Source organism: Nelumbo nucifera, chromosome 1 (genome assembly GCF_055504915.1).
Source record: "Nelumbo nucifera cultivar China Antique chromosome 1, China Antique-T2T, whole genome shotgun sequence".
NCBI classification, from domain to species: domain Eukaryota; kingdom Viridiplantae; phylum Streptophyta; class Magnoliopsida; order Proteales; family Nelumbonaceae; genus Nelumbo; species Nelumbo nucifera.
In genome coordinates, this window is record NC_142649.1 from 61,087,467 (window position 1) to 61,115,016 (window position 27,550).

The 27,550-nt window shown below is 39.2% G+C and overlaps 1 protein-coding gene and 1 non-coding gene across 3 annotated transcripts; both read right to left on the reverse strand.

Moving 5' to 3' along the window:
* Positions 1 to 712: 712 nt before the first annotated feature.
* Positions 713 to 27,257, reverse strand: LOC104594357 (alpha/beta-Hydrolases superfamily protein). Of its 2 annotated transcripts, none has more exons than XM_010254623.3 (13): positions 26,359 to 27,257; positions 18,833 to 18,914; positions 18,604 to 18,707; positions 18,242 to 18,368; positions 17,931 to 18,025; positions 12,612 to 12,735; positions 9,373 to 9,453; positions 9,018 to 9,116; positions 8,666 to 8,851; positions 3,087 to 3,227; positions 2,922 to 3,002; positions 1,984 to 2,127; positions 713 to 1,277 (listed from the first exon to the last, which is right to left on the reverse strand). In XM_010254623.3, exons 1-13 carry the CDS (start codon positions 26,397 to 26,399, stop codon positions 1,083 to 1,085), a joined length of 1,500 nt encoding a protein of 499 aa, XP_010252925.1. In that variant the 5' UTR covers positions 26,400 to 27,257; the 3' UTR covers positions 713 to 1,082. The 2 variants fall into 2 exon arrangements, with proteins under 2 accessions (XP_010252925.1, XP_010252924.1); XM_010254622.3 differs by having other exon boundaries at positions 18,604 to 18,710; positions 26,359 to 26,532.
* On the reverse strand, positions 8,421 to 8,508 carry LOC148803334 (small nucleolar RNA U36a). The gene has a single exon (XR_016081802.1). It is a non-coding gene; the product is annotated as a small nucleolar RNA U36a (small nucleolar RNA).
* Positions 27,258 to 27,550: the final 293 nt, after the last annotated feature.

The following is a 27,550-nucleotide window of genomic DNA, read 5'->3' on the forward strand; positions in this document are numbered from 1 at the left end:
CATGTATACCAATTGGTTCAGTTAACTGTCGATTTTTTTATATTGGTTAACCAAAACCAAACTGGTATCTTCAATTTTTTAGAAATACTGAACTGAAACTAAACCGACTGATTTGGTTAACCAAAATTTTCGGTTTCATCTCAGTCGATTTGGTTTGCTATTTGGTATTACATTAAAAATGTGACACCACCTGACTCATCCAATGGTGGTCAAACATCTAAGGGCCCTTTTTCTTTTTGATTTTGGGAAAGGGTAAAGTCGGTCACCAAAATACTCATTTTTTCCAGATTTATGTGGAATTCACGAAAATATTTTCCCTGAATATCATTTACTCAGGTAAGTGATCCATCTCCCATGTGGATTAGTGCCTAGTGGGATAACTTTCCCACCTCGGGAGGGGGGTTGTCAACACTTTGATGATACAAAATTGCCCATTTTAATAATGGTTTTTATGACTAAAACCTAAAAATCATTTTTTATTTACTTGAGGAAAAAGACCCAGGCCAAGAAATGGTTACCCGAATGAATATTTACCCGGATAAGTAAATTCCTAAAAAGTAAACGGGCCAAGTAATTAAACATCTTGGTCAAGAAAACTATGGATGAAAGATGGAAGACGGGGAAAAGGAAATGCTCTTGCTCATTTTGTGGATAACTTCAGCATACCATCTGACCATTATAACTCTAATGAAAATGGAACATGAAAAACATATCAAAGAAACCAAAGATCAGTCCCGCAGCATTCATTGTATATTACAACCACTAAACGACAATCACTAATTCTAGTAGTGGCAATGTTTTTGGACATGTTTTAACGCAATCAGGGCCCTACCAGGCAAATACAATGCCAATACAGCCGCATGTCAAACACTTCCTTTAACGGCATAGGAAATGCCAACATTTTCCCTTAACACAAGTAAATATTGAGAAACACATACACAGCACCATGGGTTCCCCCTTGAATACAATCAAAAGCAATCCCTATTGTTTCCTTCAAGAATGAGAGGGGGAGGGGGTTACAAGAGGTAGAGACAAGAAAAATGAAAACAATTACAGTTACAAATTTTATGGTACAAAGGCAGTCACGAGGAACGATGCCTTCTATGCTTAACCCGCCTTAGAATGCAAAGCCGTATACGCTGGCTTAAAGCCTCCAACTTCTCAAACTTCTCACGCTTGGGCTTCTTTGGAGCGGTTTGAACCTTCTTCTCCTTCCGCATTTCTGATGATTTTCTTTGTATTCTTCTAAGAGGTGTTGCAAGTGCTTTCAAGGTCATCTGTGAAATAATCACAAGGAAAAAAAAATCCTAATGAAACACAAACCAGTGAAATGGAATAACTTCATTCAGATACAAACTTACAATTTAGGGATGAAATGCACATCCACATACTATGATAGCAAAAATTATCAGTTACATGTTTGATGATTCTTCTTTTTCCCTTTCTTTGTAACCAAAGACAATAATGAAATAAAGGAGGCTTGCCCCATGTACAAAAACTTGCATGGTCTGTATCAAGACTCAAATAAGATGCACAGTCCGTAAGTCTAATCCCTACAAAAATTTACCAGGACTTCTCAGGATAGAGAACCATAACAAGAGTTTTCTATATTTCTGATTCTGACCAATCAATGCCAACTTCCATTAAGGTTTCTTGCCTTGATTTAAGGGTTTGCATCCTTTCTATAAACAACAGACTATGTTTCTATTTTTCTGACCAATCAATGCCAGCTTTCGTTGTAAACAAGAATGTAAACTCCAACTCCAATTTATATGCTTGTTTTGAAAGCTAAGATGCATAAGCATCACACTGTTAAGATCAGGGGAAAAGATTATGAGAAAGAAGAAATCTTCAACAAGTTCCAAGCATTCAATTTCTTTTTTCCTTCTCCGTTTTTTTTTCCTTTTTCGTCTTTTTCTGAGGGTGTTGGGGGATATGCTATTCATAGAGAACAAAGCAGTAGAATGGAAGAAAGGAAAATACCAGATGTTTGTTGTTAGCATTCCCGGTGCAATCTGCGGAAGACGATTCCTCTTCACTGCCTCCTAGAGAAGAGCATCTTCCCCAACTTTCTCGATTTGAACTTGAATATGAGCAGCATTCCTCATTCTGCCCACTTGTCTTATCCTGGGAAATGTGCAATGGCAAAAACTTTTCAAAAGCAGACTTACACTTAAGGTTAGCCTTCATAGAATAGAAGGTACTTTACTGACTTCTTTTGTAAATTTCATGTTTCCTGTCATCGCATAGGAATTAAAATTCTCACAGGATAGGTCAACATGCATATGAACCACTAAAAAGTCCAGCAGAGTCCTCTTACCATAAAAGAGACAGCTTACTCACCTTTCAAGTAATGTGAGACCTATTACTAATAAAAAAGGTGAACCCACAGTAGAAATGACCATCAACCTAAAGATAAGATACTAACAAGAAACAGTAAAAATTCTCAATACCTATAGATCATGATGCAATAAAAAACGAGGTTTTCTTTACACTGTTTAGAGAAGCCACAAAGGCACTGTGGGAAGTCCACATTACTATGATATCATAGAACATATAGCTACACTAGTAATGCAATAAGAAACTGTTGAAAACTGTATGGAAGTCAGTGAAATAACAAAATGGCTTCAACTTGGCTTGTTAAGTTGTAATGCATCACAGAAAAAGAACGAAGGCATGAGCTTAAGGTTGATGTGTATCAAATTTTCCGAACTACTTAAGAATGAAGAAGCACAGATTTCTATTCGGAAGTGAGACCTTGATTTAGCTAGACCTGGAATAAAAATCATATTGTAATCTAGACAACTTAAGGTACAAACAAATGCATTTGTATTGGGGAAGTGGGACATCAATTTCAGAAGACATGGGACCAAAAAGAAACAATTGAAGACAAAAAAAAGGTGCATCAAATGTACAATCACCTGCAAGTGTCGTGATTCATCATCATTGACCCTATCAAAATCATTAGTCATATTATCTTCAACCAGCAGGGAATCCTGAATCTGTTAATGGAAAAAACATTTAAAAGAAAGAAAAGAAATTATAATAGTAAAATTAAACTAATGAACAGAAATTGCATAACATACCAAGACATTTGCAACCGGTGCAATTTCAGAAAGAAATTCTCCTATAGATTTTGTAGTAGAAATACTAGGAGGAGCTGATGATGAGCTGGCAGCCTCAGTACCCACATTACGAAGACCAGCAATAATCTCATATAGGAGGCTCTACAAACAAAAGAAACATGACTATATATTAGTCGCATACTCAACTTAACTAAGCATTATTCAAACTACATAATAGGAGTTGGCCCTCCCCCAAATGTAAATACCCCCGTCCACCAAAATCCCGTAAAGGTGGGGTTTGATCCCAAGTCATTACTACAACCAGCCAGAGACCTTACCAGCAAGCTAGTTGGACCTTCATGCTCAACTCAACTCAATTATCAGTAAACATGGTTGACGTAAAATAGATGAGGGTGTATCATAATACATTTATCTTGATGTACAATAGCTAGGTTCTTTTTTATTTCTTTATCTGATGCCATTCAGTCCCTAAGAGGGCTAATCAGCAATTGTACCAATACCATGACCTTTTAAGGGTGGACGTCAATCATTTGACACCCCACCAATCAAGACTCTATAATTACAAAATGATGCAACGATAGAAATTAAGGATAACAAATAGAACTTATTGCCCCCATAGTATAAACCACACTACATGAATAAAAATATGGATCACTGTTTGATTCCATAATTTCAGAACCACAAACTGAAAGGCTAAATTAGAAGGCTTATTACATACAACAGAAAGACCTCAAGGAGGCTTTCCATCGGAATGACTTGGCCCAACAGGCCTTTGAAGACCTCAAAGCTACGGTGACTAAGCCCCCTACTTTGGCATTACCAGACTTCACAAAAATGTTTGTTGTTGAGGCTGACCATCAGGAACAGGATTGGGAGCTGTGTAAGGCACTATCAGCCCAGGCCCAAACCAAGTCCACCTACAAGAACTAGCTCATGGCAGTCATGTTAGCAGTCCTCAAGTGGAGGCCTTACTTATTGGGCCAGAGGTTCACCATTCATACTGATCAACGGAGTTTGAAGCACCTCTTGGATCAATAGGCTTTAAACCCGGATCAACAAAAGTGGGCCTATAAAATAATGGGCTTTGCCTACCAGATCGAGTACCGGCTTGGACCCACAAACTGGGTCGCGGATGCTCTATCCTGGCTCTTAGAACTGAAATACATGGGCCTACCTAAACAGGTGTACCCTCTGTTAGATTCAATTCGACAGGAAGCCCAGCAAGACGAAGGCCTCATGCACATCAAAGACTCATGGGCCGTGGATCCTAATTCTGTTCCTGGATACCAGGTGATCAACTCCACTCTTTTTTTCTTTTTTACAAGGGGTGACTGGTGTTGCTTCCAACTTCCACCTATATTCCAGAACATGGGCCGTGGATCCTAATTCTGTTCCTGGATACCAGGTGATCAACTCCACTCTTTTTTTCTTTTTTACAAGGGGTGAATGGTGTTGCTTCCAACTTCCACCTATATTCCAGAACTGATGTGCTTATTTCATGAGTCAGAAGGGGGGGGAGGGGCACTCCGGTGTTTTTCGAACTTATAAGAGGCTCCCTACACATTACGTAGCACAAGTATAACAGCCAATCCCCAGCAGGACTGTTACAACCATTCCCAGTTCCTCCACAAGTGTGGGAGATCTCCATGGACTTCATAATGGGGCTTCCCGTCTCTGGAGGAAAATCGGTCATCTTGGTCATTGTAGACCACTTCACCAAGTACGTGCATTTTTCAGCACTGTCTCATCCTCACACAGCTGCCCTAGTGGTCAGGGTATTTGTAAATGATGTGGCCAAAATTCATTGAACACCATTGGTCATAGTCATTGACAGGGATCCTACATTCACGAGTAGATTCTGGGGAGAATACTTCAAGGCTATGGAGATGGAGTACCATTCAACCAATTACCACCCTCAGACTGACAGTCAAACTGAGGTGGTGAACCGGTCTCTGGAAACCTACCTTAAGGTGCTTCACAAGTGACCGGTCCAAACAGTGGGCCAAATGGCTGTCATGGGCCAAGCTGTGGTACAATACCTCATACCATGCTTCAGCCGACATGACCAATTTTCAAGCTCTCTATGGACGCCCACCTCTAAGTATTCTATTTCTACCTTATGAGGAGGGTCAACAGTGGTAGCCAAAGTGGATACCTATTTGACAGAACGAGATGAAATCCTCAAGGCCTTAAAGGCCCATTTGCATAAGGCCCAAGCACAGATGAAGTGGCTATATAGTCAGTCCACCATTGCGAAGAGAGCGTATCAGAAGCTATCTCCTAAAAATTATGGGCCCTTCAAGGTGCTACAACCAGTAGGAGAAGTGGCCTATGTCTTGACCTTCCTTCCACTTCCAAACTCCACCAAGTGTTCCACGTCGCCATGCTTAAGAAGTGCCTCAATTCAGCAACCCCTATAAGCCCCACACTGCAAACCCAACCCATTAAGGTGCTTGATCATCGATGGGTTAAACAAGGAAAGAAAAATCATTGAAGAAGTCCTAATCAAGGTTCAAAGTATCAATATGATACGCCACGTATCGGCCGTATCATATCATATCTTTTGGATTCTGAAACTGTTTACAGGTGTTTTCAGCAATCCCTTTTCTAATAAAAAATAAATACAAAAATGTATATAAAAACCAACTTTTGAAAAAAAAAAACTAAGAGAAATATAAAAGTGCATGTTTTTAAGTACCGATACACAGAAATATAGAAGTGTGTCAGTACTTTGAACCTTGGTCCTAATTGCACGGGCCAGGTTACCCATAGATGATGTTACATGGGAGATTTATGAGAAGCTTAAGGAGTAATACCCAGGCTTCAACCTTGAGGTCAAGGTTGCTGCCGAGGATGGGGCAGTTGATGGGATCCAGCAGAGTCCGCAGATCAAGCCCAGCAGTCAGGCCCACGAACAAGTCCAGGGCAAGCAGCTGAAGCATCTCAGTCACTACAGCACTCCCATGAGCTATCCGTTATGTCTACACAAGGACACGTCACCACTAGTTACAACCTTTTTGTAAAAGGAATCCAGTTAGTTAGCTTGATGAGATATTTCCGGTGGGTCATGTTTCACACTTGGAGGATTGTGCTAGGGTGTTGGCCTGTCAGGTGGACTTCTTTCCCATGAAGTACCTGGGGCTTCCTCTTGGGGCAAAATGCTCCTCTTCTGCTATCTGGGGTCCAGTTATTGAGAGAATGGAGAAAAAACTATCCTCATCCAACCTTCCCACCTATTTCCTGTCCCTCTTTCCTATCCCAGCTGAAGTAGCTAAGAAGCTTGAAAATCTGCAGAGGAATTTCCTTTGGAAGGGATGGGAAGAGAAAAGAAAAATTCATCTTGTGAACTGGGATCAAGTCTGTTTGCTTGGGGAGGAGGGGGGTCTGAGTTTAAGGAAATTGAAGGTGATAAATTCTGCCCCACTTACTTAGTAAGTGGTGCTGGAGGTTTGCCTCTGAAAGAAATTCCTGGTGGAGAAGTTTAATTGCCTCTAAATATGGGGTGGACTGGGGTAACTGGAAATCGCAGGACCCATTCCCAAATTGGGGATGCTCAGTTTGGAAAGGCATTCTTAAAAGCCTGCCAATGGTCCTGAAGGTGTGAGATTCAAGTTGGGTAGAGGTGATAGGCTGAAGTTTTGGAAAGATCCCTGGTGTCTGGATAGCCCTTTATCCAAGGCCTTTCCCCTTCTTTTCCAGTGTGCTGCAAATCAAGAAGTCTCAGTGGCTGATTCATGTCTTCTACAACAGCACAGTAGTCTGAAACCCTCAGTTCAGAAGAGACCTGTTTGACTGGGAATTGAATGGGGTTTTGGAGCTGCTGGATCTTTTACAGGGTCAGAATATTGATACTAATAATGAGGATGAATGGAACTGGAAATGGAGTGGAGATGGCTGCTTCTCAGTTAAGTCCCTGACATCTAAACTCAGCAGCATTGGTTCTGATAAGTTCCCTTTTAAACAAATTTGGAACTCTGTTTCTCCCTCCAAATCCAACTTCCTTGTTTGGACTATGGTGCTGAACAAGTGCCTCTCTAAAATCAGCTTGGAAAGGAGGGTCCTACAGCTCTCTTCTCTCTTGTGTGGGCTTTGTGGACTCTTTCCTGAATCCACAGACCACCTGAGCATCCACTGCCCTATCTCCTCTAGAGTGGGAACATTTTCTCAGGGCAGCTGGAATATGCTGGGTCATGCCAAGATCAGTCAAAGACCTTCTGTTCAGCTGGAAGAAAATAGGAAAATTAGTATGGAAGACAATCCCTGCGGCTGTTCTTTGGGTAATCTGGTCAGAAAGAAACAGTAGTCTTTTGTAACAAGTCAAAGAGCACTGATGAGTTAGTGCAGCAAGCAGTCCATTTGGAGTCTGTAATCTGGTTTTGTGCCTTGGCTAGTCCTGTGGCTAGTTTTTCTGTTGTATCTTGTATTTCCTTTATTAATAAAATCTTACCTTACCTTTTCCAGAAAAAAAAAAAAAAACAAAAACATTTTGCAGTCCTAATCCTAAGAGATTCACACCCTGCCTTCATAATGGCCCCTTGAGGCAAGCCCAAACAAGTCCATGCAAGGACTTGAAGCAGCACCTCCAACCCAAATTTTCGGCCCATATATGCAAAGGGATTGGTTTTGTTATTCCAACTGCAGCGCATTATATAAGATATTAGCTGTCTTGTTGCTTCTTTAGTGGAAATTTTGCTATTTGATATTCTATTTGCAAGAGTTAAGGCTTCAAGTATTTAAAAGGTATTTATATTGCTTATTTAAAAGTTTATAAACCATTACTAGTATACGAACAGCAATAAAAGATAATTTAGGAGTTGATAAACCATTACTAAGGTGTAAAAACACAGAAAGATTCTACAAAAAATAATAAAAACTGAATAGTTAAAACACATGCCTTGGCTGAGGCACAAGGCACACCATGCCTTTAAAACACTGGGATAGGTAGTCTATTTAGAGACCACAGTGGTGAAGCATTATTAAGCTATTCAGGTCCAGTGAGAATTAGCAAGTCCTCGAGGACAGAGCTAATAAAATTGCTGAATGGTCTCAAAAATAGCTTCCTCAGGTGGTTGGTAGAAATTGTTGGTTGAAAGTGATTGCCAAGTAGTGATTGACTGGTTCATTACTAGAGGGGATGGTCCTTGGCCTCTTAGATTTCTTTTAAGAGAAGTAAAAATTCTAGCAGGAAATATGAACTGCGCATTATGGACCCCAAGAAAAGCAAATGAAAGAGACAATACAACAAGCAAGGAGTTAACAGGGAAGAACTGGTATGGGATGTATGGAGGTATGGAACTGATCTGTAAACACTGGATGATCTTATGGGTTTCTATGTGTCATTTTTTCAAGGAAGTCTACATTTTTTTCCTTCTATGCTTCATGGATTTCTCTCAGAAGCATGGATAATATATAACCATAGACAGGGTTTCTATGTGTCAGCTTGTGGATGATATTGATTTTTGGTATTTAGCCGGTACTTACCCTCAATTTTGAACACCTTCAAAAGGCTGGGGATGCCTTTTTCTTTCTACACAATTAATAGAATGTGAATTCTGTTACTGATCAAAAAAAGGCATTACCTCATCCATACCAGCACCAACCTTCAGGTCCCCCAAATCATAGTACTTCTCAAGCTTGCTTGAATATGCAGAAGAAACTTGAGGCGGATGAAGGACATTGTAGAAGAAAATGGAGACTGAATCATAGTAAAATTGTGGTCGTGGAGAGTTATGATCACCATCAAATTTAATAATATTTTTATCTCCCTGCACATAGAGTAAAGTCAGAGGTAAAGAGAATCACATTCTTGATATAGAGTATGCTGCAAAACTACAAATTTAGTAATAGATCAATGAGCAGTTGAAGTGAATATAAATTCATTTAACAATATCGCATAGGATTAATAATGCCTCATACAGAATAAACTAATACCGCATAGGATTTGAAGATGATTTCAGAATGGTGGGGCTGAATAAATACATCCTCAGCAGCATGGCCAAATAGAGCTGGTATATAAGTTTTAGGTCCCACCTGCATGTGTGAGGGAGCATTGACAAATTTACTCAATAATCAGACCTCGTTGTGTCAAATTTCAAGCAGTTACGCAGGAAATAGAAGAAAACCAAGCACTGCACATTAGTAAGGTTCATGTCCAGAAAGGACCTTATTGTATTATTAAAATGGAATTATATGTTTACGAAAAAGGTTAAAAATTACCAAAACCAAATTATTTATTCACAAAAGAGGGAAGAAGGGTCTATATCAACAGTTCTATGCATACACAAACCTTTGTACAGTTAAGGTCCATGATGTCAAACTTTGCCTTCTTTTGAATGACACGTCGCATATACTGGACAGCCATTTTAACCTGATAAGACAAAAACAAGTTTTACAATTGCCACCAAGAGAATTGAGAAACATAAACACCTATTTCACTAAATCTAAACAAAATCTCCTCGTAATCAGCAAGAATTATGAACTTCTTGTGCTTGAGAAGTAAGAATTCCATGTTATCAGGATTAAAACACTTAAAAGTGATTCCAATTCAGAAACATCAGTAGATTAATTAAATGTGGTACAAGCACAGTCCAATTATACAGGGGAAAAACATCTATGGATAGCTAAAATGTGAATAAGTCATGGAATACATTGGGGCTTAAGAATTCATATAGTCAAAACAACTTCAAAATGTAATAATAGAAAATATTCTAGGAGCCAGATAAGAGGGTATGGATTCCTAGACCCAATGGAACCTTCACTTGTGCTTCTTTCTTCAAGTCCATCTCTCAACTTTCTACTCACCAACCCTTTCCATCAGAAGAAATTTGGTGCAGGCCAATTCCCCCAAAAATTTTGGCGTTCTGTTGGGAAGTATTCCATGGGAAAGTAAACACTCTAGATAACCTACAAAAGAGAAGACCTTTCCTCTGTATTTCTCCTGATTGGTGTATCCTCTGTAGATCTCACAGTGAGGATTGTTACCACCTATTAATATCTTGTCTCTTTTCTGCAGACCTTTGGGCTTGGCTACTTTCGTTGTTTGGGAGTAGTTGGAGTCTACCAGCAGAAGTTCACATTGTTCTTCAACCATTCTACCTTTTATTGGTCTACAAAAATAGGGAGAATTATGTGGAGATGTGCTCGTGCTGCCTTGATTTGGACTCTTTGGGAAGAAAGCAATGCTAGAATTTTTCAAGAAAAGGAAAAGAGCAGTCAGGAATTGAAAGACTGTGCTGAATAGGGCAATACCTTGGTTGAAGACCTTGTAAATCTTTCATCAATTCTCCTTTAATGACCTTTGGAGAAATTGGTCAGCAGTAGCGAGGTGTTCATCCCTAAAGGACAAATCAATTACAAGCTGGTCTCCTCCATCCGAAGGCTCACTGAAGTTGAACTTTGATGGAAGTAGCAAGGGTAATCCAAGATTATCCGCAATGGGGGGTGCTTTGAGAAATGAGAAGGGAGAGATTTTGTTGCTCTACTCAGGTCCCTTAGGAATTGGGGACTCCATCAGGGCAGAACTATTAGCTGTTGTACAAGGGGTGCAATTTGCAAACCAGCTGGGGGTACAACACCTAACAATCGAGGGGGATTCCAAAGTGGTGGTGGGTTGGTTGAAAAATCCCGAAGAGGCTATGTGGCGTTACAAGAATGAAATGAAGATACTCCCTTGATCTATTACAAGACACAAGCAAATTAGGTGCAAGGCCAGCAGATACTCCCATGGATGTTGACCACAAGTTGGGTGACTATGATGGTGAACCTCTGAAAGATGTGAAACAATTCCAAAGGTTAATGGGAAAGCTGATCTATTTGTCCATGACTCGTCCAGACATTGCCTATTCAGTTGGGGTTCTAAGCCAATTTATGCACTCTCCTAAGAAATCACACATGGAGGCAGCAGAGAGAGTTCTTAGATACTTGAAAAAGTATCCCGGAACAGGTCTACTATTCAGTAAACATAATCACCTAAAGGTGGAAGTCTTTATAGATGCTGATTGGGCAGGTGTTGTGGGTGATAGAAAGCCCACGAGTGGGTATTGCACATTTGTGGGAGGAAACCTAGTGACCTAGAAAAGCAAGAAACAAAGTGTGGTAGTAAATCAAGTGTTAAGCTGAATATAGAGCTATGGCACATGGGGTGGCTGAAGTTCTTTGGCTAAAAAATCTTCTAGGAGAGCTTGGAGTTGTTGTTCATAATCCTATGTCTCTTTACTGTGACAACAAGGCAGCCATAAACATCGCCAGCAACCCTATCCTACATGAGAGAACCAAGCACATTGAGGTGGACAAACACTTCATAAGGGAAAAATTGGAAAAAAGGGAAATTTGCATCCCTTATGTCAACTCCAAGGAACAACTCGCTGATGTCCTCACAAAAGGGCTTCCATACTCGCGGCACAATGAGTTATGTGACAAGCTGGGCATGATAAACATATTCAGCCCAACTTGAGGGGGAGTGTTGTGAGGATTATTTAATTGTTATTTTATAGTTGCTGTTAGTGTTAAGATGCTATCAGTCAGTTAGTTTCTTTCTTTCTTATTAGTTTGTTTCTAGGGAGTGCCACCAGGGGCATACTTGTAATCTCCCATTCCTTTTATATTAAGTTAATATAAATAATTAAACTGGCGGCAGCCAGAAGGGGGTTGGTTTTTGTCTCTCAATCATATCTTCCTCTTCTTCTTCTTCTTCTTCTTCTTCTCTCTCTCTCTCTCTCTCTCTCTCTCTCTCTCTCTCTCGTCTCTCGTCTCTCTCTCTCCATGAATGATTACAAAACCCAAAGGTAAACTATGACTTAACACCATTATTATTAGTAACAGAAGTCCTTGAAGTATAATAGAAAAAGATACAGGTGGCAAAAGGATAGAAGATAAAAATAGGCTGTATGCAGTCTTCATTGAAAAGTCCCCCCCAAAAAACAAAAATAACCCCTTAACAGAACATCATAATCAGCCCGTAAGGAATGGGAACACCCAATATTAATATATGTCTGTCCTCCCAAACTATCTGCACCAGTTAACCAGTCAATCCTCTGGTCCAGGTGAATGAGGTATTCACCCCAGCTGCAAGTGCTTTAGATTCTCCTATAAAATGTCACATCAGCCATGGACCCTCACATTCTCCATTCATCTAGCTGATAGCAACCCGTGATTCTCCCTCCACCCATAACCTTTGGAATTATAATGAATACACATCTCAATCTCTGTAATGAAGCTAGAATTTCTGCTCTTATAGCAGTCTTGTTACCAGCCATGCATGAGTAAATTATGACCTACATTATAACCTTATGAAATAAGGGATACCCAGCAAGACATATTTTCAACCTATCACAGTTATTATATTATATGGCCAACACGACACCTTTACATCAGTGTACCATAAAAAGAATAGTTATCAATGAATATCCATTTAGTCCCAACCTTTTTTTCAATAACAAAATAGACAAAAAAGCATGAAAACAAAAGAAAAAAAAGTTTTTCTCAAATGTGTGTGTGTGTGTGAGAGAGAGAGAGAGAGAGACATACTGTGAACTTAGGAAGCCTGATTTTGTAAACATCTACAAGTTCCATCATCAGATCAAACAAGTTGGAGAAGGCACTGTCCAACACCATTCCAGCTATGGAGGGGTCTTCAGCACCATAAAGAAGGCTGCATTTCATTTGTAACAAGGAGTTAGTGGAAGTAAAATTTCTGCAGATAGAATATCAGGCAAGCCTTTCATTTGTATAAGAAGGGAAAGAAAATTATGTAATAGTAACCAGGTAAAAGATTAGATTTCTCCAGACTCAATATTTTACCAGACATGGCATTCAAGCATTATTCTAAAGAAAGTTTCAACATGGTATACAATTATAACAAAAACACAGATAATCTACCAAGATAGCAATAGAAACTAGGGCACAGACTGTTGAATGACAATGTTTTCTGATTATTGAATTTCTTAAGCAACAAGTAAATCTGCAAGAGATTTATGTTCCATAAAACATTGACTAGTTCCTCAAATTTTTGACAATAAAAACGAAAACTCATTAAGAGGAAAGAAGAAATACAACAGAGGTGGTAAGACATCACCCCAAAGAAAAGAAAAAACTACTGCTGATCAAAATAAAAAAATAAAAAACTACCCCCAATAACAACCTTCAAACAACAAAACCCACAAACTCCCCTATACTTTTGAACTTAAAACTTTTTTTTGAGAGAAAGGTAACCAGATTTCATTAAGGAAAGAACAAGTACATGAGAAGATGTACAAAAGAAAAGGGGAGGATCCCCAAGAGATTACAGAGGAGGAAGCTTGTCACTATACAAATGATCCAAAAACACCCCACACTTGGCTAAGCCATCTGCTATATGATTTTGTTCCCTTGGAATCCAAACTAAAGTAGCACTTAAGCAGTCCAAAGAGCCCCTAGCCTCTGCCAAATAGTGGCTCAGTCTCCAAGGTCCCCCCTCCTTGTTTCTTGGCCACTTTATGGTATTTGCTGAGTCACCAGCAATTGTTAGGTTCTGAATTCCCAGATTTTTTACTATTTTGATTCCAGTGAGAGCAGTCATCACCTCAGCCTTTGTGGAGCCAGCCAATCCAATTGGACCACTGAAAGTCCAGCATATGTTGCCCCTTTCATCCCTTACTGTGTCTCCAATGCCAGCTAAACCAGGACTACCTAGAGCACTCCCATCAAAGTTTAGAGTCTTCTTTCCATCACTGAGAACAACCAGTTGTCTCGGGATTGTTTGATGAGGGTGAGGAAGAAAGAGAAAGCAGTGAACCTCTCTGTTGAGATCAGTGATTGAGATTCCTTCAAACAAATCTGAATTGACTGTCCAGAGGTTACAAAGGTAAGTTATATCAGAAATTAATTCTCCAAGGGGCCTAAATTTATTTTCAAAGATGTGTTTATTTCTTTCATCCCAAACTCCCCACATCACTGCATCAAAAACTGATTGTTTTTAAGCAAGCCTGATCCCTGACTATTGAGAAACAGAATCCCAACGTTATTACGGGGTTCAGAATCTCTTGTAAACTCTTCTTATCCTTCCCCATTCCACCATTCAGCAACAGAATCCCAATGTTATCAAGGGGTTCAGAAAGAGGCCCATTTACTGACCCTGCACAAGCCTGATTCAGCCCAACAATGTTAGTTTCCCGATCCCCAACTCTTCATATACCCCCTATTAAAACAATTCCCAACATGTCTCTTAATAACATCATCCACCTCCAAACCCGATGAATTTAAAATTCCAAAAATACCCTCATCTTCCATCTCTCGACACTGACCTTTCATCTTCCGTTTCTCCAAATCCCACTCCATTTCTAGGCCTGGTGCAAAATCCAGAGAAGAACCAAAATAGAACCATCTGAAAGGAACACTTCCACCACTATCCTCAAACTGAACTGTTCTCCCGCAAATTTCAAAACCAGCACTGTTGGAATCAAATGAACTTCATCCACTTCAATTAGAATTCTTACTGCAACTAAATTTTTCTAGGTTTGATTTCTAAAATTGATATTCTTAAATCTTCCACATGCATCTTCTACTTCTCAAAATGTTTACAAACATTGGGCATGAAGAGGGATACCAAATTGGTGCTTTATGTGTAAAGTGAAGGGTGAGGACTGTAACCATTTGCTGATATCGTGCTCTTTTGCTGTCATTTTGGAACTGGGCTGTATCATTATTTGGGTGCAGGTATGATTTGAATTCCGGTAACTCCATAAAATTTTGGGAACAAACCTAGGTGGGGAGTGCCCCTCTAAAGGATCAGTTTCCTTCTTTGTATGCTCTATCTGATTTGAAAAATGAGCCAATCTCATCTTTCACCACCCCATCCTCTTCCACTTCTAGGATTGGGTGGAACTTGGGTCTAAGAAGGGATTTGAGGGACTCAAACTTCGACAGTATTTCAAGCCTTACTGCACTTCTTGAAAACATTGTCTTAGACCCCACTAGGGCGGATTCTAGAATTTGGATACCTACCCCTAATGGCATCTTTTCTTGTGTTTCCTTCTTCAAAGTCTTAAGTCAGTCCACCAGTCCTACTTTCCCCCCTTTCCTTGTTGATGAAGTTTGGTGCAGAGCAATACCTCATAGGGTTGGTAGTTTTTGTTGGGAAGCCTATCTAGAAAGAATCAACATTAGTGATCTACTCCAAAAGAAGAGACCCAATACTTGCTTGTCACCTCATTGGTGTATTCTTTGTAAAGCGGATGGGGAGACTGGTTTTCACCTACTGGTATCTTGCTATCTTGCGAGGTCAATTTGGGATTGGGCTTTCTCCCTATTTGGATGTAGCTGGAATCCTCCTTCAGACTTGCAGGGCCTTTTTTCCCCCTTCTTTTTTTCAAGTGACGGATAAAAAGAGGAAGGACTATGTGGAGAGGACTAAGGGCTGCAGTATGTTGGACACTTTGGGAAGAAAGAAATTCCAGGATATTCTCAGAAGTTGAGAGAGGAGCAACAGATCTGAGGGCTATCATACATATTAGGGTTGTACAGTGGCTGAAATCTTTGGAGCTATTCACAGATTACACTGTGGATGACATGTTGAGAAAGTGGGCTGAAATTGCAAATTGCACACAGACCAAGTCAGTAATGAATGTGTCTTAGACCCCTCCACCTGTTGGATTCTTGAAATTAAACTTTGATGGGTGTAGTAGGGGAAATCCAGAACAACCGGGGATTGGGGGTGTTTTTAGGGATGAGAATGGGGTCATTTCTACCATATTCTCAGGCCCAATTGGAGTGGGTGACTCCCTTAGAGCTGAGATCTTTGCAGTATTGAAAGGAGTCCAGAAAACTAAGGAGTTGAACATCAGGAAACTAATAATTGAAGGGGATTCAGAGGTGGTGATAGGGTGGCTGAATAAAGATAACAATGGCTTATGGAAGTACAGTAATGAGAAGAGGAAATTTAAGTGGCTGGTGCAGGAGATGGAAGTTAAGATATGTTGGGTTAAAAGATCGGCTAATTCCCTAGCTGATGGTTTAGCTAAACAAGGGGTAGAAAGGGATTCACCGTTTTGGGCTAAGCTGTAACTTTAGTGCTTTTTCCTTTTCTTGAGGTCCTTTGTTGCTCTTGGAAGATAAGTGTGTTTGTCTTCCTCTTGTAAATCTTCTATTGATGATTTAATGGAAGTGTTATTGATCAAAAAAAAATTATTTGGGTGCAGGTGGAACTTGCCTTCCGAAGTAAAGTTGTTGTTCACTCCAGCTACCTTTGGGAGATTGACAAAAAGAGGGAAGCTAATGTGGAAATGTCTCAGAGCCACTACCTTATGGACGTTATGGGAGGAGTGAAATGCTAGAATATTTCAAAAAAAGGAAAGTCTTGCTGAAATTAAGGAATGCGTATTGACAAGGACAGTCTCGTGGCTGAAATCTTCACACTTGTTGGCAGATTACTCCTTTGACGACTTCAGGAGAAATTGGGCAGCAGTGGCTTCTACAGTCTCCACAAACAACAAATCACAAGCTGAATGGAAATCCCCACCGGATGGAGGGGTAAAATTGAATTTTAATGGTAGTTGACAAGGTAACCCAGGGACATCCAGAATAGCAGGGATCCTGAGACAAAGACAATAACATGTTGTCTTTATTTTCAAGACCAGTGGGTGTTGGTGATTCTGTAAGGGCAGAGATACTAGCAGTGGTACAAGGTATACAGATGGCTAGTCATCTTGGAGTGAATAATTTGATAGTAGAAGGGGATTCCAAGGTAGTAGTGGGCTGGTTGACATGTCCAGAAACAGCTTGTTGGGGCTACAGGGATCTGTTAAAGAAAGTTAAATGGCTGACAATAAATATGTCAGTCAGGTTTCAGTGGGTCAGCAAATCAGCAAATGCAATGGCTGATTCTCTGTCCAAGCAAGGGGTGTCAAGGGGAGATCTGTTTTGGGCCAATTTATAATTGTGCTTCAGGCTGGTGTATGTTCAGTGGTTATGGTTCAGTCCTAGGGGGTGGTAACACCTCGTGCCTCCTCCTAGGCTGACTGTATTGTTGTTACTTGAGTTAATAAAACTATTCTCATTTATCAAAAAACAAAAAAAAAAAAAGTGATACCATAGACCACGATCCTCACCAGGCTTCTAGCACCCTCTCCAACATTTCTAATGGCACCCACGAGAGGATTCCATCTCCCCATTCCTCAACATAAGCTCATGCGAACAGACTATTTCATTCCTGCCAAAGTACCTCCTCTGCTTCCTCTTTGCAACTCAAAATGAAAAAAAAAAAAAAAAAATCTTGTGTTTAGTTTGCTAACCTGAAGCTTTCCTTTCAAACAAGTACATTTCGTAACCTCTTCCTCTACAGGGTCCACATTGACGAACCGTCCAACTAGACTTGATCCCAAAATTTTTATTCGACCTGAAAGTTTTCCCGCATCACTGACAATAGTCAATTACCTTCTTCATCAATTATAACCATGACATATGAGAAAAAGTTCCTCTTATACTTCAGTCATTGCACAAGTTGTTTGTGGTGTCCAAGCATATCCAAGTATCCATTAGATCCTAACTAATGTCAACTTAAGTTTCTTCAGAGTTGAGCTAGTAGTTGAGTTATTAGCATTTTTCTTCTTGTTTGGGCTGATAGTGTCATTTTTATCATTTCTGTGAGTAGTACTACGATTAGGTAAAGAGCGCATCAGTTCTTTATTCAAAGCAAATAACTGACACTTGTTATCCTACAATAAGCATCTCCGACACTTGGTGTAAAATACTCCCGAGAGTAACAGAGAAATCAAATCTGAGGAACATCAGGGCAAGAAATGAAACAAAAAATAGAATAGAAAAGAACACAGCAAAAATACATACTCAAAACAATATTAGAACAAATAATACCTTGTGACTGCACCCATTGATCGTCCCCAAAGACCTATACATGAAATCTGCTTGTTGCTTCTTAGGTAAGACACAACAACTTTAAGATCATCTTTCTGACAGGTAGATAGTTTGAAACACATTAAAATTCCAGAAGCTCTTGAAGTGAGAAATCCATAGTAGTGCTAGGCCAAGCCCTAGCATCTAAACTGCCCACAATATGCCTTCAGATTGGACTGTCATACACCAACCACAGAGATTGGTTGAATGCAGCTTAATCTTAGATGCTAGAGGCCAGCCTAGTATTTTCCAAGAAAGAAAAATCAACAAACCTCATGCCAACCAAGGCTGACATATTCACCACCAGACAAGCCTGAACCCGAAAAATCAAGAGTGAAGACAGTAATATTTGAAGGAAGAAGGATAACAGCAGCCTCATTTGCATCAGCTCGGCATCCACTGATTAATCAACAGGAATGAAATGAAGATAATATCAGCCCCTTCATATGTGATATGCTTTTATAAAGGGAAGAAAAACAGAAAAAAAAAAATAGAACAAGAGAAATTTTATATAAACAAGCAATGAACTTAAAATTACATCTCTCGTTTGAATGAAAATGAAATAGTTATCATTTCTCAAAAAAATTAACTTAAAATTTCAGGAAGAAAACAATCCAAGAGAGCCTGAAATGACCTATTTCCATGGCAGTATATAACACAAGGAAGAGGTGTATCTTCTGGGAAAGGTGATGGCACATAATGACTGCATTGCAATGTATGACCCCTTCCATTCACGAGCTGCTAAGGTTCAATAATAAATAGTACAGAAAAGTTAGCAACCATAAAAAATATATCAATGGCATAGAAACTCATTCACGAGTATAAAAGCCAGAACTGCCCAAGTAATTGAACTCCATACTTGCCTCCAAGTCTTGTCTCTTGTATTTTCTGCCTGCAAGAGTGAAATCTGCTTCCCATAAGTACTGATCTGGATTATACTCTGCCCTGTATATGCCAAGACAGGATATCATAAGAGAACAAATGAGACAAAGAAAGGTTTTGCCTAACAACTTTCACCTTAAAATTGCAAGAAGAGAGAGATGATATACTGCATAGTTGTAAATGTAGAATTATAGTAAAGCATATCAAGGTGCAGTTTTAGCCAATCCCATATAGTTGAGATACAGCATGGATGATGATGATGATGAGATCAAGGTGCAGTTTTGCATTTGTTTTCTATATAGATATACAAATGTTCAGTTATAAGGAGAGAAACCAATAAATTTGCAAAATATATACGCATGGAAAACCCCACTTGTCAAGGAATGTCTAGAGCTCCATCCAATTAGTAAAGAGCAGATTATCTCATGACTTCCCTTGGAAAGGATAAACCATATCTTTTAGCTTCTCAATGATTATGAATTTGAAGAAAACAAACACGGATGCACTGAGAAAGTCGTCTTCAACAGTTAGAGAACTTGTCACATTATAACAAAAGGTTTTTGGGTAGTAAAACAAAATTTATTAAAAGAAAAAGAGATTACAAAAAAGGTGACCAGAAGTAACCCAAGAAAGCACACCAAAGATCCAACTCCATCCCAGAACAGTGTTGTGTTTGATAAGAAATAAGGTTCAAACATGAAGTATTAGACCACTTAATAGATAATTTTGACAGATTAAAAACACAACACAGAAAAAACAAGTGACAACTAGTAAGTAAAGATTCCTGGCTTCATTTTGTTATCTCCATAGAAGAGGGACAGATAACTGGAAGTCAAATTCAGAATAGTTGATTTTAGACCTCTGGAAGTCATCTTGTTATCTCCTTGTTTAGCACTCAATTTAACGTTAGGATCCATAGGAATGTCAACAAGTCAAGCACCCAACAATCCAGTCTCCTCAAAAATGTCCAATACATACTTCCACTGACATAGGCTGATTCCATGGTGTGACCTTGCTACTTCAATGCCCAAAAAATAGAGTAAAGTTCCTAGGTCCTTTGTCTAGAAGTATTGCTAAAGAAATCTATTAAGTCTCACTCCCTGTAATCACAATATGTCATCAACATAAACTACCAATATGATCTTACCAAACTCTGTATCACAATTGAAAACAAAATGATCAACTCTGCACTGCTTCAGCCCAAACTACTTCACAAAATCACCAAACCAAGCCCTAAGAAACTGCTTCAAGCCATAAATTGTTTTCCTCAAATTTACACCCAAAAGAAGATAATCAAGTTGGTTGCTTCTAGGGTTAAAAAGAAAGAAACAGAGAAATTGAAAAGAAGAGAGAATAGAGTGGCAGAACAAGGAGAGGAATTGAATAGACTCTCTCCAAACAGCAGATCTGCTAATAGACACATTCCTCTTTAAGATTCAATAACAATACTGTCCCTACTTGGTGTGGGGACAGCAACTTAAACCTGGACATAATAGTAATATAATAATATCATAAATCATTATGAATTGAATATACTACCCTTGCCTGTCGTCTATACTTATCTTTTTGAAGAATAAAGAGAAATTTTCATTAAAATAAATATGTATAACATAGGGTGATAAGATATCACCACAAGTATGTTAGCAGCCCCAAATAAACCCCCAAAGGCCTAAGAGGAAGAACAGAACAAGCCCACTACAAGACCCAATAAAACTATGACCACCAGCCCACCACAGAACCAAAGCTGCAAGCCTTTCTGAAGCCCACATCAGTCTTCATCTGTAAGCTCATCCTCTTGAATTGAGTAATCCTCATCCCAATCCTTGCTCCCTTGATTAAAAGCTTTCTTTTTCTTTTTCTCTTCCTTTTTTGTTCTTTCAAATTTCTCAAAGGCCCTCCTGGCAAATTCCTCACCACCCCAGAAAAACAGACCCGAGCTTTTCCCAACCACCACCTCTCTATCAACTAATTTCCGGATAGCCACATCACTTGAGTCTTCTCCATCAACGGCAGTATCCTGTGGCAGCTTGATTCCACTAGATTCAGAATCAACACCACCCACCTTGTTTTCCTGTTGATTCTTCAAAGTAGGGGGAAGCTGTGACTGAACTTGCAATGTCACCCCCCTCTGACCAGTTTCAGGAGTCCCATTACCTTTCACTCCCTTCTATATACCCATTTGTATTTTTTTGTAGGTCCTGCCCCTACCAAGCCTAGTTTTAGTCTTGAAAATATCTTTGTCACATGAACTGTGTTGAGAGATCTCAGATTACACAGTTTCTTGCTTATTAACCCATTACTCTGATCCTCATTCTCTTCCAGATTACTCCTTCAGCCCAAATCAACACCCAGCCTTCCAATCTCGACCTCCTCAAAATACAGACTATCTTCTGCATTTTTTTCAGCCTGATCTACAGTAGACTCAACAACATGTCTCAATGATCAGCTTAATACAGCCCACATTATCCAAAACCATGTCTCTAATGATCAGCTTATCTCTAGTCAGGCACTTTTCAAGAGCTGCAGTCCACACCAAAAACTTAATCTTAGACAGAGTAGCAGACTGCCATATCCTGTTAGCAGGGAAATCACAACCCGCCAATGATTTAGCCTCTTATAAAAAGATTTGACTGGCAAACAGCCTTTGTTTTCCCACCTCCATAACTCCATTGCCTGCAATCGGATTGCCCCACCTGTGGGCAGATTTGCTGAAGAGATTGAAGCATCTCCACCACCTGATCTACCTCCCAATTATTTAGATTTCTCCTCAAAATTGGATTCCAAGTAACAACACCAAAGAATTTGGTAGTATTCCTCCACCATAGCCTTCCTGTTTTGAGCTGCTATAAACAAAGAGTGGTACACCTCCATCAACGGTTGCTCCCCACACCACCCATCCATCCAGAATTTAACCTTCTGGTCGTCCCCCATCTTATAGCTGATTCCTTGGGAAATTTGAGGTAGATTTTTTCAATGCCTTTTCATACTGATGTACCATAAGATTTCACATCGTTACCTGTTTCCCAACCCAGTTCCTTGGACTCAAACTTGGCTGTTATCACTCCCTCCAAAGAATGTCTGGCTCCTCACTTCCCTAATAGGGCTAGATTAAAAGCCGTGAGCTTTCTAATTCCCAACCTCCAAAGGTTTGCATACCCCATCCCAATCAACTAGGTAGAACTTGAATTCATCATTCCACCCCTTCCACAGAAACTCCCCCATCTTCCTTTCCAACTGACTAGCCGCCCCAAAAGGAATTGGAAATAGAGATAAATGGTAAGTGGTGAGTGCAATGAGAACATTCTTTAAAAAAACCACTTTTCCTCCTTTTGATAAGTGCCTTGCTTTCCACGAGGCCAGTTTCTTGTCAAATCTTTTTAGCATGGGATCCCAAACACTGAGTTGCATCTGGCACCTAGAGGTAAGGCCAACTATCTAGTAGGCAGTACCCCAATTGCCCCAAATTACAGCCCAAACATCTGCCACCTCTGAACTATCCAACAGCAAGCACTCTTCTGTAAACTTATCTTCAACCCTGATACAACTTCAAACCAAGTAAGGATGTATTTTAGAGATTTTATGTTCTCCCTATTAACCTACAAAAAAAGGCCTTCTCAACAAACTGTAGCAAAGCCACATCCTCAACACCATTATCCACATGGAAACATCTTAGAGCACCCCACCATAGCTCTCTGGACCAATCTGCTTAAAGCTTCAGCAACACAAATGAAGAGAAAAGGAAATAACGGGTCCCCCCTGCCAGAAACTATCTCCCATTTCCCCATTTTGGAGGAATCTCTTCTCTTAGAAAAACAGAGTATTTTTTTCATCCTTATCCATATCTTTGCAGTAACTTCCTTGATTCATTTAAATCTGTGTATGGAATTACATATGCTTTTTTGTTATGAGTAATAGTGCAATTTTATTAAAACAGAAACTGATTCAGGATTACAATCTCATGCAAGATCCCTTAGACATGCTTTTTTTTTATTTTTGAGAAAGAGTAATTTTCATTATAAACAACGGCCAATAGAAGGGTCATACATGAGAGGATGTACAAGACAGATAAAAAGATCAAAGAACACAATTCCCAACCAAAAAACCTAGACAAGCATAGTGTTGCCACCAGTGTTTTAAAAGCGCAAGGCGAGGCGCGCGCCTTTTTGAGGCAAGGTGCATAATTTAAAAAAATCAAAAAATTTATAAAACATAATATTAATAAAAATATTAACTTAAGTTTTAAAATAAATGTTTTAAAAAACCTATTATCTAAAATTAAAATACATAAATATAATATGTAAAGCATATTCAAATGAGAATTTAAAAATGAAATCAAACATATAAAACATTTTCAAGCATATAAAACCCACAATCTCTTTTTTTTCTCAATTGCATCAAGTAGCTAATGTGATTACATTCCTAATTCTACAAACCGTCTTTGTGCCACGCCCCTCGAGGCAAGCCCAAACAAGTCCCGGCCCAGCGGCCAGAATCAAAAAAGGGAAAAAGCAGCAAATTTTCAAAAGGTGCACGCCTGGGCTAAGGCGCAAGGCGCAAGGCGCACCAGGCGTGAGCCTTTTGAATGGGCTGCGCCTAGGACCTGGGCGAGGCGCCTACCCTAAAATGTGCCTCACCTGAGCGCCTAGGCGCGCCTTTTAAATCACTGGTTGCCACTATATAAAAATGGCCCCCCACACCTGATTTATCTAATCTGTCAGCCACTATATTTAATTCCCTTGGAATCCATCTAATCTGACCATTCAGCTGGGATAGGATTTTTCTAATTTCATTAAGAAAGTAATATAATCTTCAACAACCACTTTGGCACATTGAGACCATGAAAAAGAATTTCTCAAGCCTCCTTCAATATTTAAGGAAGTGACTTCTAGAGCCTTGGATGTTCCAAGACCAACCAACAGGGTTCTAACTTTTCTGTGAAATTAGTTTGTCCTATTGGTCAAATGAAAGCCCATGAAGTAGCATGGTCTGCCTTGAGGATAATTCCTGCTGCACTTGGACAGCCAGGGATCCCCATTCAGCTACCATCAAAAAGTTTGAAATCCATACAAGGACTGGGATTAAGCACTGATCTTGTAGGGGAAGGGGGGAATCATAATTTGAGGATTAGAGGATTTCTAGAAGGTTACTGTTAAGGTCTCCATAGGCAATGTCTTTAAACAATTCACAGGCAAGCATTTACAAATTCAGCATTGATAAAACCCACCCCTAAGGAATTCAAAGATAGTATAACTTGTTCTCAAATATTCTTCTGTTATTCTTCCTAAATGCACCATATAACTGTGTAAGTTATAGCTTTCAGTATAATCTACTCAGCAATCCCAAATTCCTACTTGTCCATTGACTAAAAAAAGTCCTCTAATGTTCCTCATAATTGTGCTTATCTTCATTCTGCTGGGAGTCAAAATCAGAACAAAATGTTAGAATTCCAAAAAAAAATGACAAAATTTAAAACCTTGTTACCTAATAACTGGAACGCGAAAGTAAACATGATTGTTTCTCTTTTTTTTATTTCTTTTCAAGTACACTAGGAATGTTTGATGAAGCCCAGAGTCACCAGACTCTGGAGTCTGGACCTTGGATCCAAGCAAGTGGTGCACCAATTTCTTTTTTTGGCATACATGTTATGTCAACACAAACATGCCTTACCATCATAGCATGTTTTCTCTTTTAAGTTAACTAACATATAAGACATGATTGTGGAACAACATCCTAGTAACTTCTGGATAAGATTTTTTTTTTTTTGGCAAGTCACTAAAAATTTGATCATTGTAAGTTTAAGACATACAAAAGATCAAGAGAAAAAAGAGCTTTACAGTATGACACTCTCTGCACCAAAATAGATCCCCAATTAAATACAAAACCTATCCTACCAAAAGAGTTAAATTCCTTGAGAACTAAATCCCAATCCACAATAAGGTATTTGACACCACCAGCACAAAATTGTCGGGTTTCATAATCACACATTGTAACTTCTAGATAAGATTTATGCAGCTTGAAGTATATATGATAAAGAAGAAAAAGAATATTCAGGTTTCATCACCTGTTCAGTATGCACATAATTGGATGATCCAATATTCATATGTTATATAAACTATGTTTCTTTTGGATGCCACATATTAAGCCTTATCCACAATTCATGAAAGTTCCAAATTCCAATATGAAGTTTTGTGGTTCAAATACAGTTGAAATAAAGTGACAGGACAATCACTTGGTACTGTTGTACTAGAAAGCAAAACAAAAGGTGATGAGTCAACAGGAGCATTCACACTTGAGAAAACACAATTAGTTCTAATATATTCATCACTCATTGGATTGAAAATTAAAAAGGGTTAATACATCTTTTAGCATCTAAGTTTCAAGCCATGAGTGATGAATACATCAGGTTTCATCATACAGTTTATCCAGTGTCAGTGCTTTCACTCAATCATCAATCAAATGAAACTCCTAAGTCCTAATTCAGAACCTGGTGCTATCTTTACAAGACTTCATTGGCAGAACCAAAGACTCCCTGAAGCAGGGGCTAAGCGATGTCAAAAGGGAGAGAGATAACACTATCTATTTCTTCTAGGTATCACTGCACACTGTCCAGAAACTTAGAGTCCCATCCGTCCCTTTCCATTCATACTCAGGCACTTCTTATGCTGAATTATTTTACACTACAATGCTTTTTAATTGGTTTAATATATTAAAATACTAGGTTAGAGGATGTTTGGTTCCATTTCCGTTTTTTGAATAAATGTTTTGTACAGCTCTAGTCTTGGAAAACAAGAAAAGTGGTTGAAAACATTTATTAGCGTTTTTTTTCAGCTAAGCACCATTAGGCGCCACACAAGCCAAGCAGTATAAAAACGCTAGGGGAATGTAGGAAACAGAATTTTTGACATTTTTCTGATAAACAGCTCTCACATAACCTGAGATACACATTTTTCTGATAATCGGCTCAAGAAAACAAAAATTTAGGCTCCATTTCAAGAAATGCCTAATTGGTGCTGACCTGACACCAATGTTTTGAGAAACGGCAATGGAACCAAACACTGACTTAGGTTAAATGTTCATATAATAATATAGCACGCCTCTATGGGAATTTGGAAAGAATGTTCATATATTAGTATAGTACAGCTCTATAACTCTATAGTAATTCGGAACCAATCAAAGAACCCTTCTGTGGACATACTTTTATGGTAAATTTATTGAAATAAATAGTGCACTCTAAATCAAGAAACTAAGTTAAACAAGAGATGAGAAGCATGTAGATAAAGCACCAGTCGGGTGGGTTTTAGACTTTTAACATAATGGGTTCTAATGAAAATGAATTACGGGGTCACTAAAGAAGCAGCCATGTTAAACAACACATAGACCTTACAATTTCCTTATGAAGCATGAAGATATTGCAGTATTGAAATGGATTTTAGTTTACACTAAATGAAAGAAAAAGGAAAGAAATATAAAAGAAAGGGTTCAAATGAGGAGTGGCCAAGATAAGTACCTTGGAGGTCGAATGACAAAATTGATGAATTGATCAATCATCTCCCTTTTAACATATATATCCCTCAGAGTAACTCCACCTCTTTAAAGTAGAACTATAACAAAGTCGCGGAGTCTCTGAGACACCCAGAAATTCAATCCTCCACCATTTTCAGATCTAAAGGCCCTTCCAAATACTAACAAAACCACCCTCCCTTGAGAAAAAGCAAATTTCAACCGGAAAACTTCTCAAAACCAATTCCATCTTAACTTTTCACCATTTACAGATCTGTAACCTGCGAAATTACACAAAATCCCTCTAAAAACCAGAGTAGAACTTGAATTCCCAGCTCAGCCACTTAACCTCCCAACATTTCGAGTTCTCACCATCTAAAACCCTCAGTCTGGGTCAGAGAATCAATATCAAACAAGGCATCACATTTCCACTTAATTTCAAGGCATTACCAGATCCAGACCTTTCAGCATCCGAATGGTCAGACTTTAAGATCTCAGAGCTGAATAGATGTCGTCAAAAAAAAACCACCAACTTGCCCTCCATCTTTTGGGTTATCGAGCTCGAAGAACTCCAACGAAGACCGCAGTAGCTAAAAGCCTCCGAAAAGTAGAAACCCTAGAAATTGAGTCGAGATCGTCTGTTGCTGGTCTTTAACGGTCCAGTGAAGGAAGGTCCATACGAGAATCAGACGAAATGAGAATAAGAACTTGGGAGAAACGACAAGTTCGTGTGACGAAAACGAAATGCGAAGAGAAAATTAAAATCCTCCGTGACTGCTTTAATGTAGTTTGTGGAAATGTCAGAGAGAGAGAGAGAGGAGAGAGGGAGACACGAACAGCTGAGCTTCGACACCACAAAATCCAAAAACCTCTTGAAAGAAAACCAGCGGATTATTTTAACTCAGCAACTTGTTTAGTTGTTTAGCATTTTTGTTTTTCTTTTTCTTTTTTCGCCGAAAACATATTTTTCCTAGGTGGGTCGAGTAGGATACTTCTCTCGACGGGGCATATATCCTATTTCTTGCAACGTAAGTGCCGTCGTGCCGGTTTGTGAATTGGAATCTGTTACTGACATAGCTCGCCTCACACCAACCTCACAGCTACATCTCACTCTGAGAACATCTCCCATGAATAATAAAATTTAAGGAGGGAGATGTTCATAATGTACGGGCAGGTCATGCTGTGAAGAGCAGATATGG

Bases quoted from the DNA above. Each gene is read 5' to 3' on its own strand.
- LOC104594357 (XM_010254622.3), bottom strand. From the start codon at position 26,399: ATGATTGATCAATTCATCAATTTTGTCATTCGACCTCCAAG. The intron at 18,711-18,832 runs GCAAGTATGGAG...ATTGAACCTTAG, and splicing joins ACAAGAGACAAGACTTGGAG to CAGCTCGTGAATGGAAGGGG. The intron at 3,003-3,086 runs GTATGTTATGCA...TTCCATTAACAG, and splicing joins CACCGGTTGCAAATGTCTTG to ATTCAGGATTCCCTGCTGGT.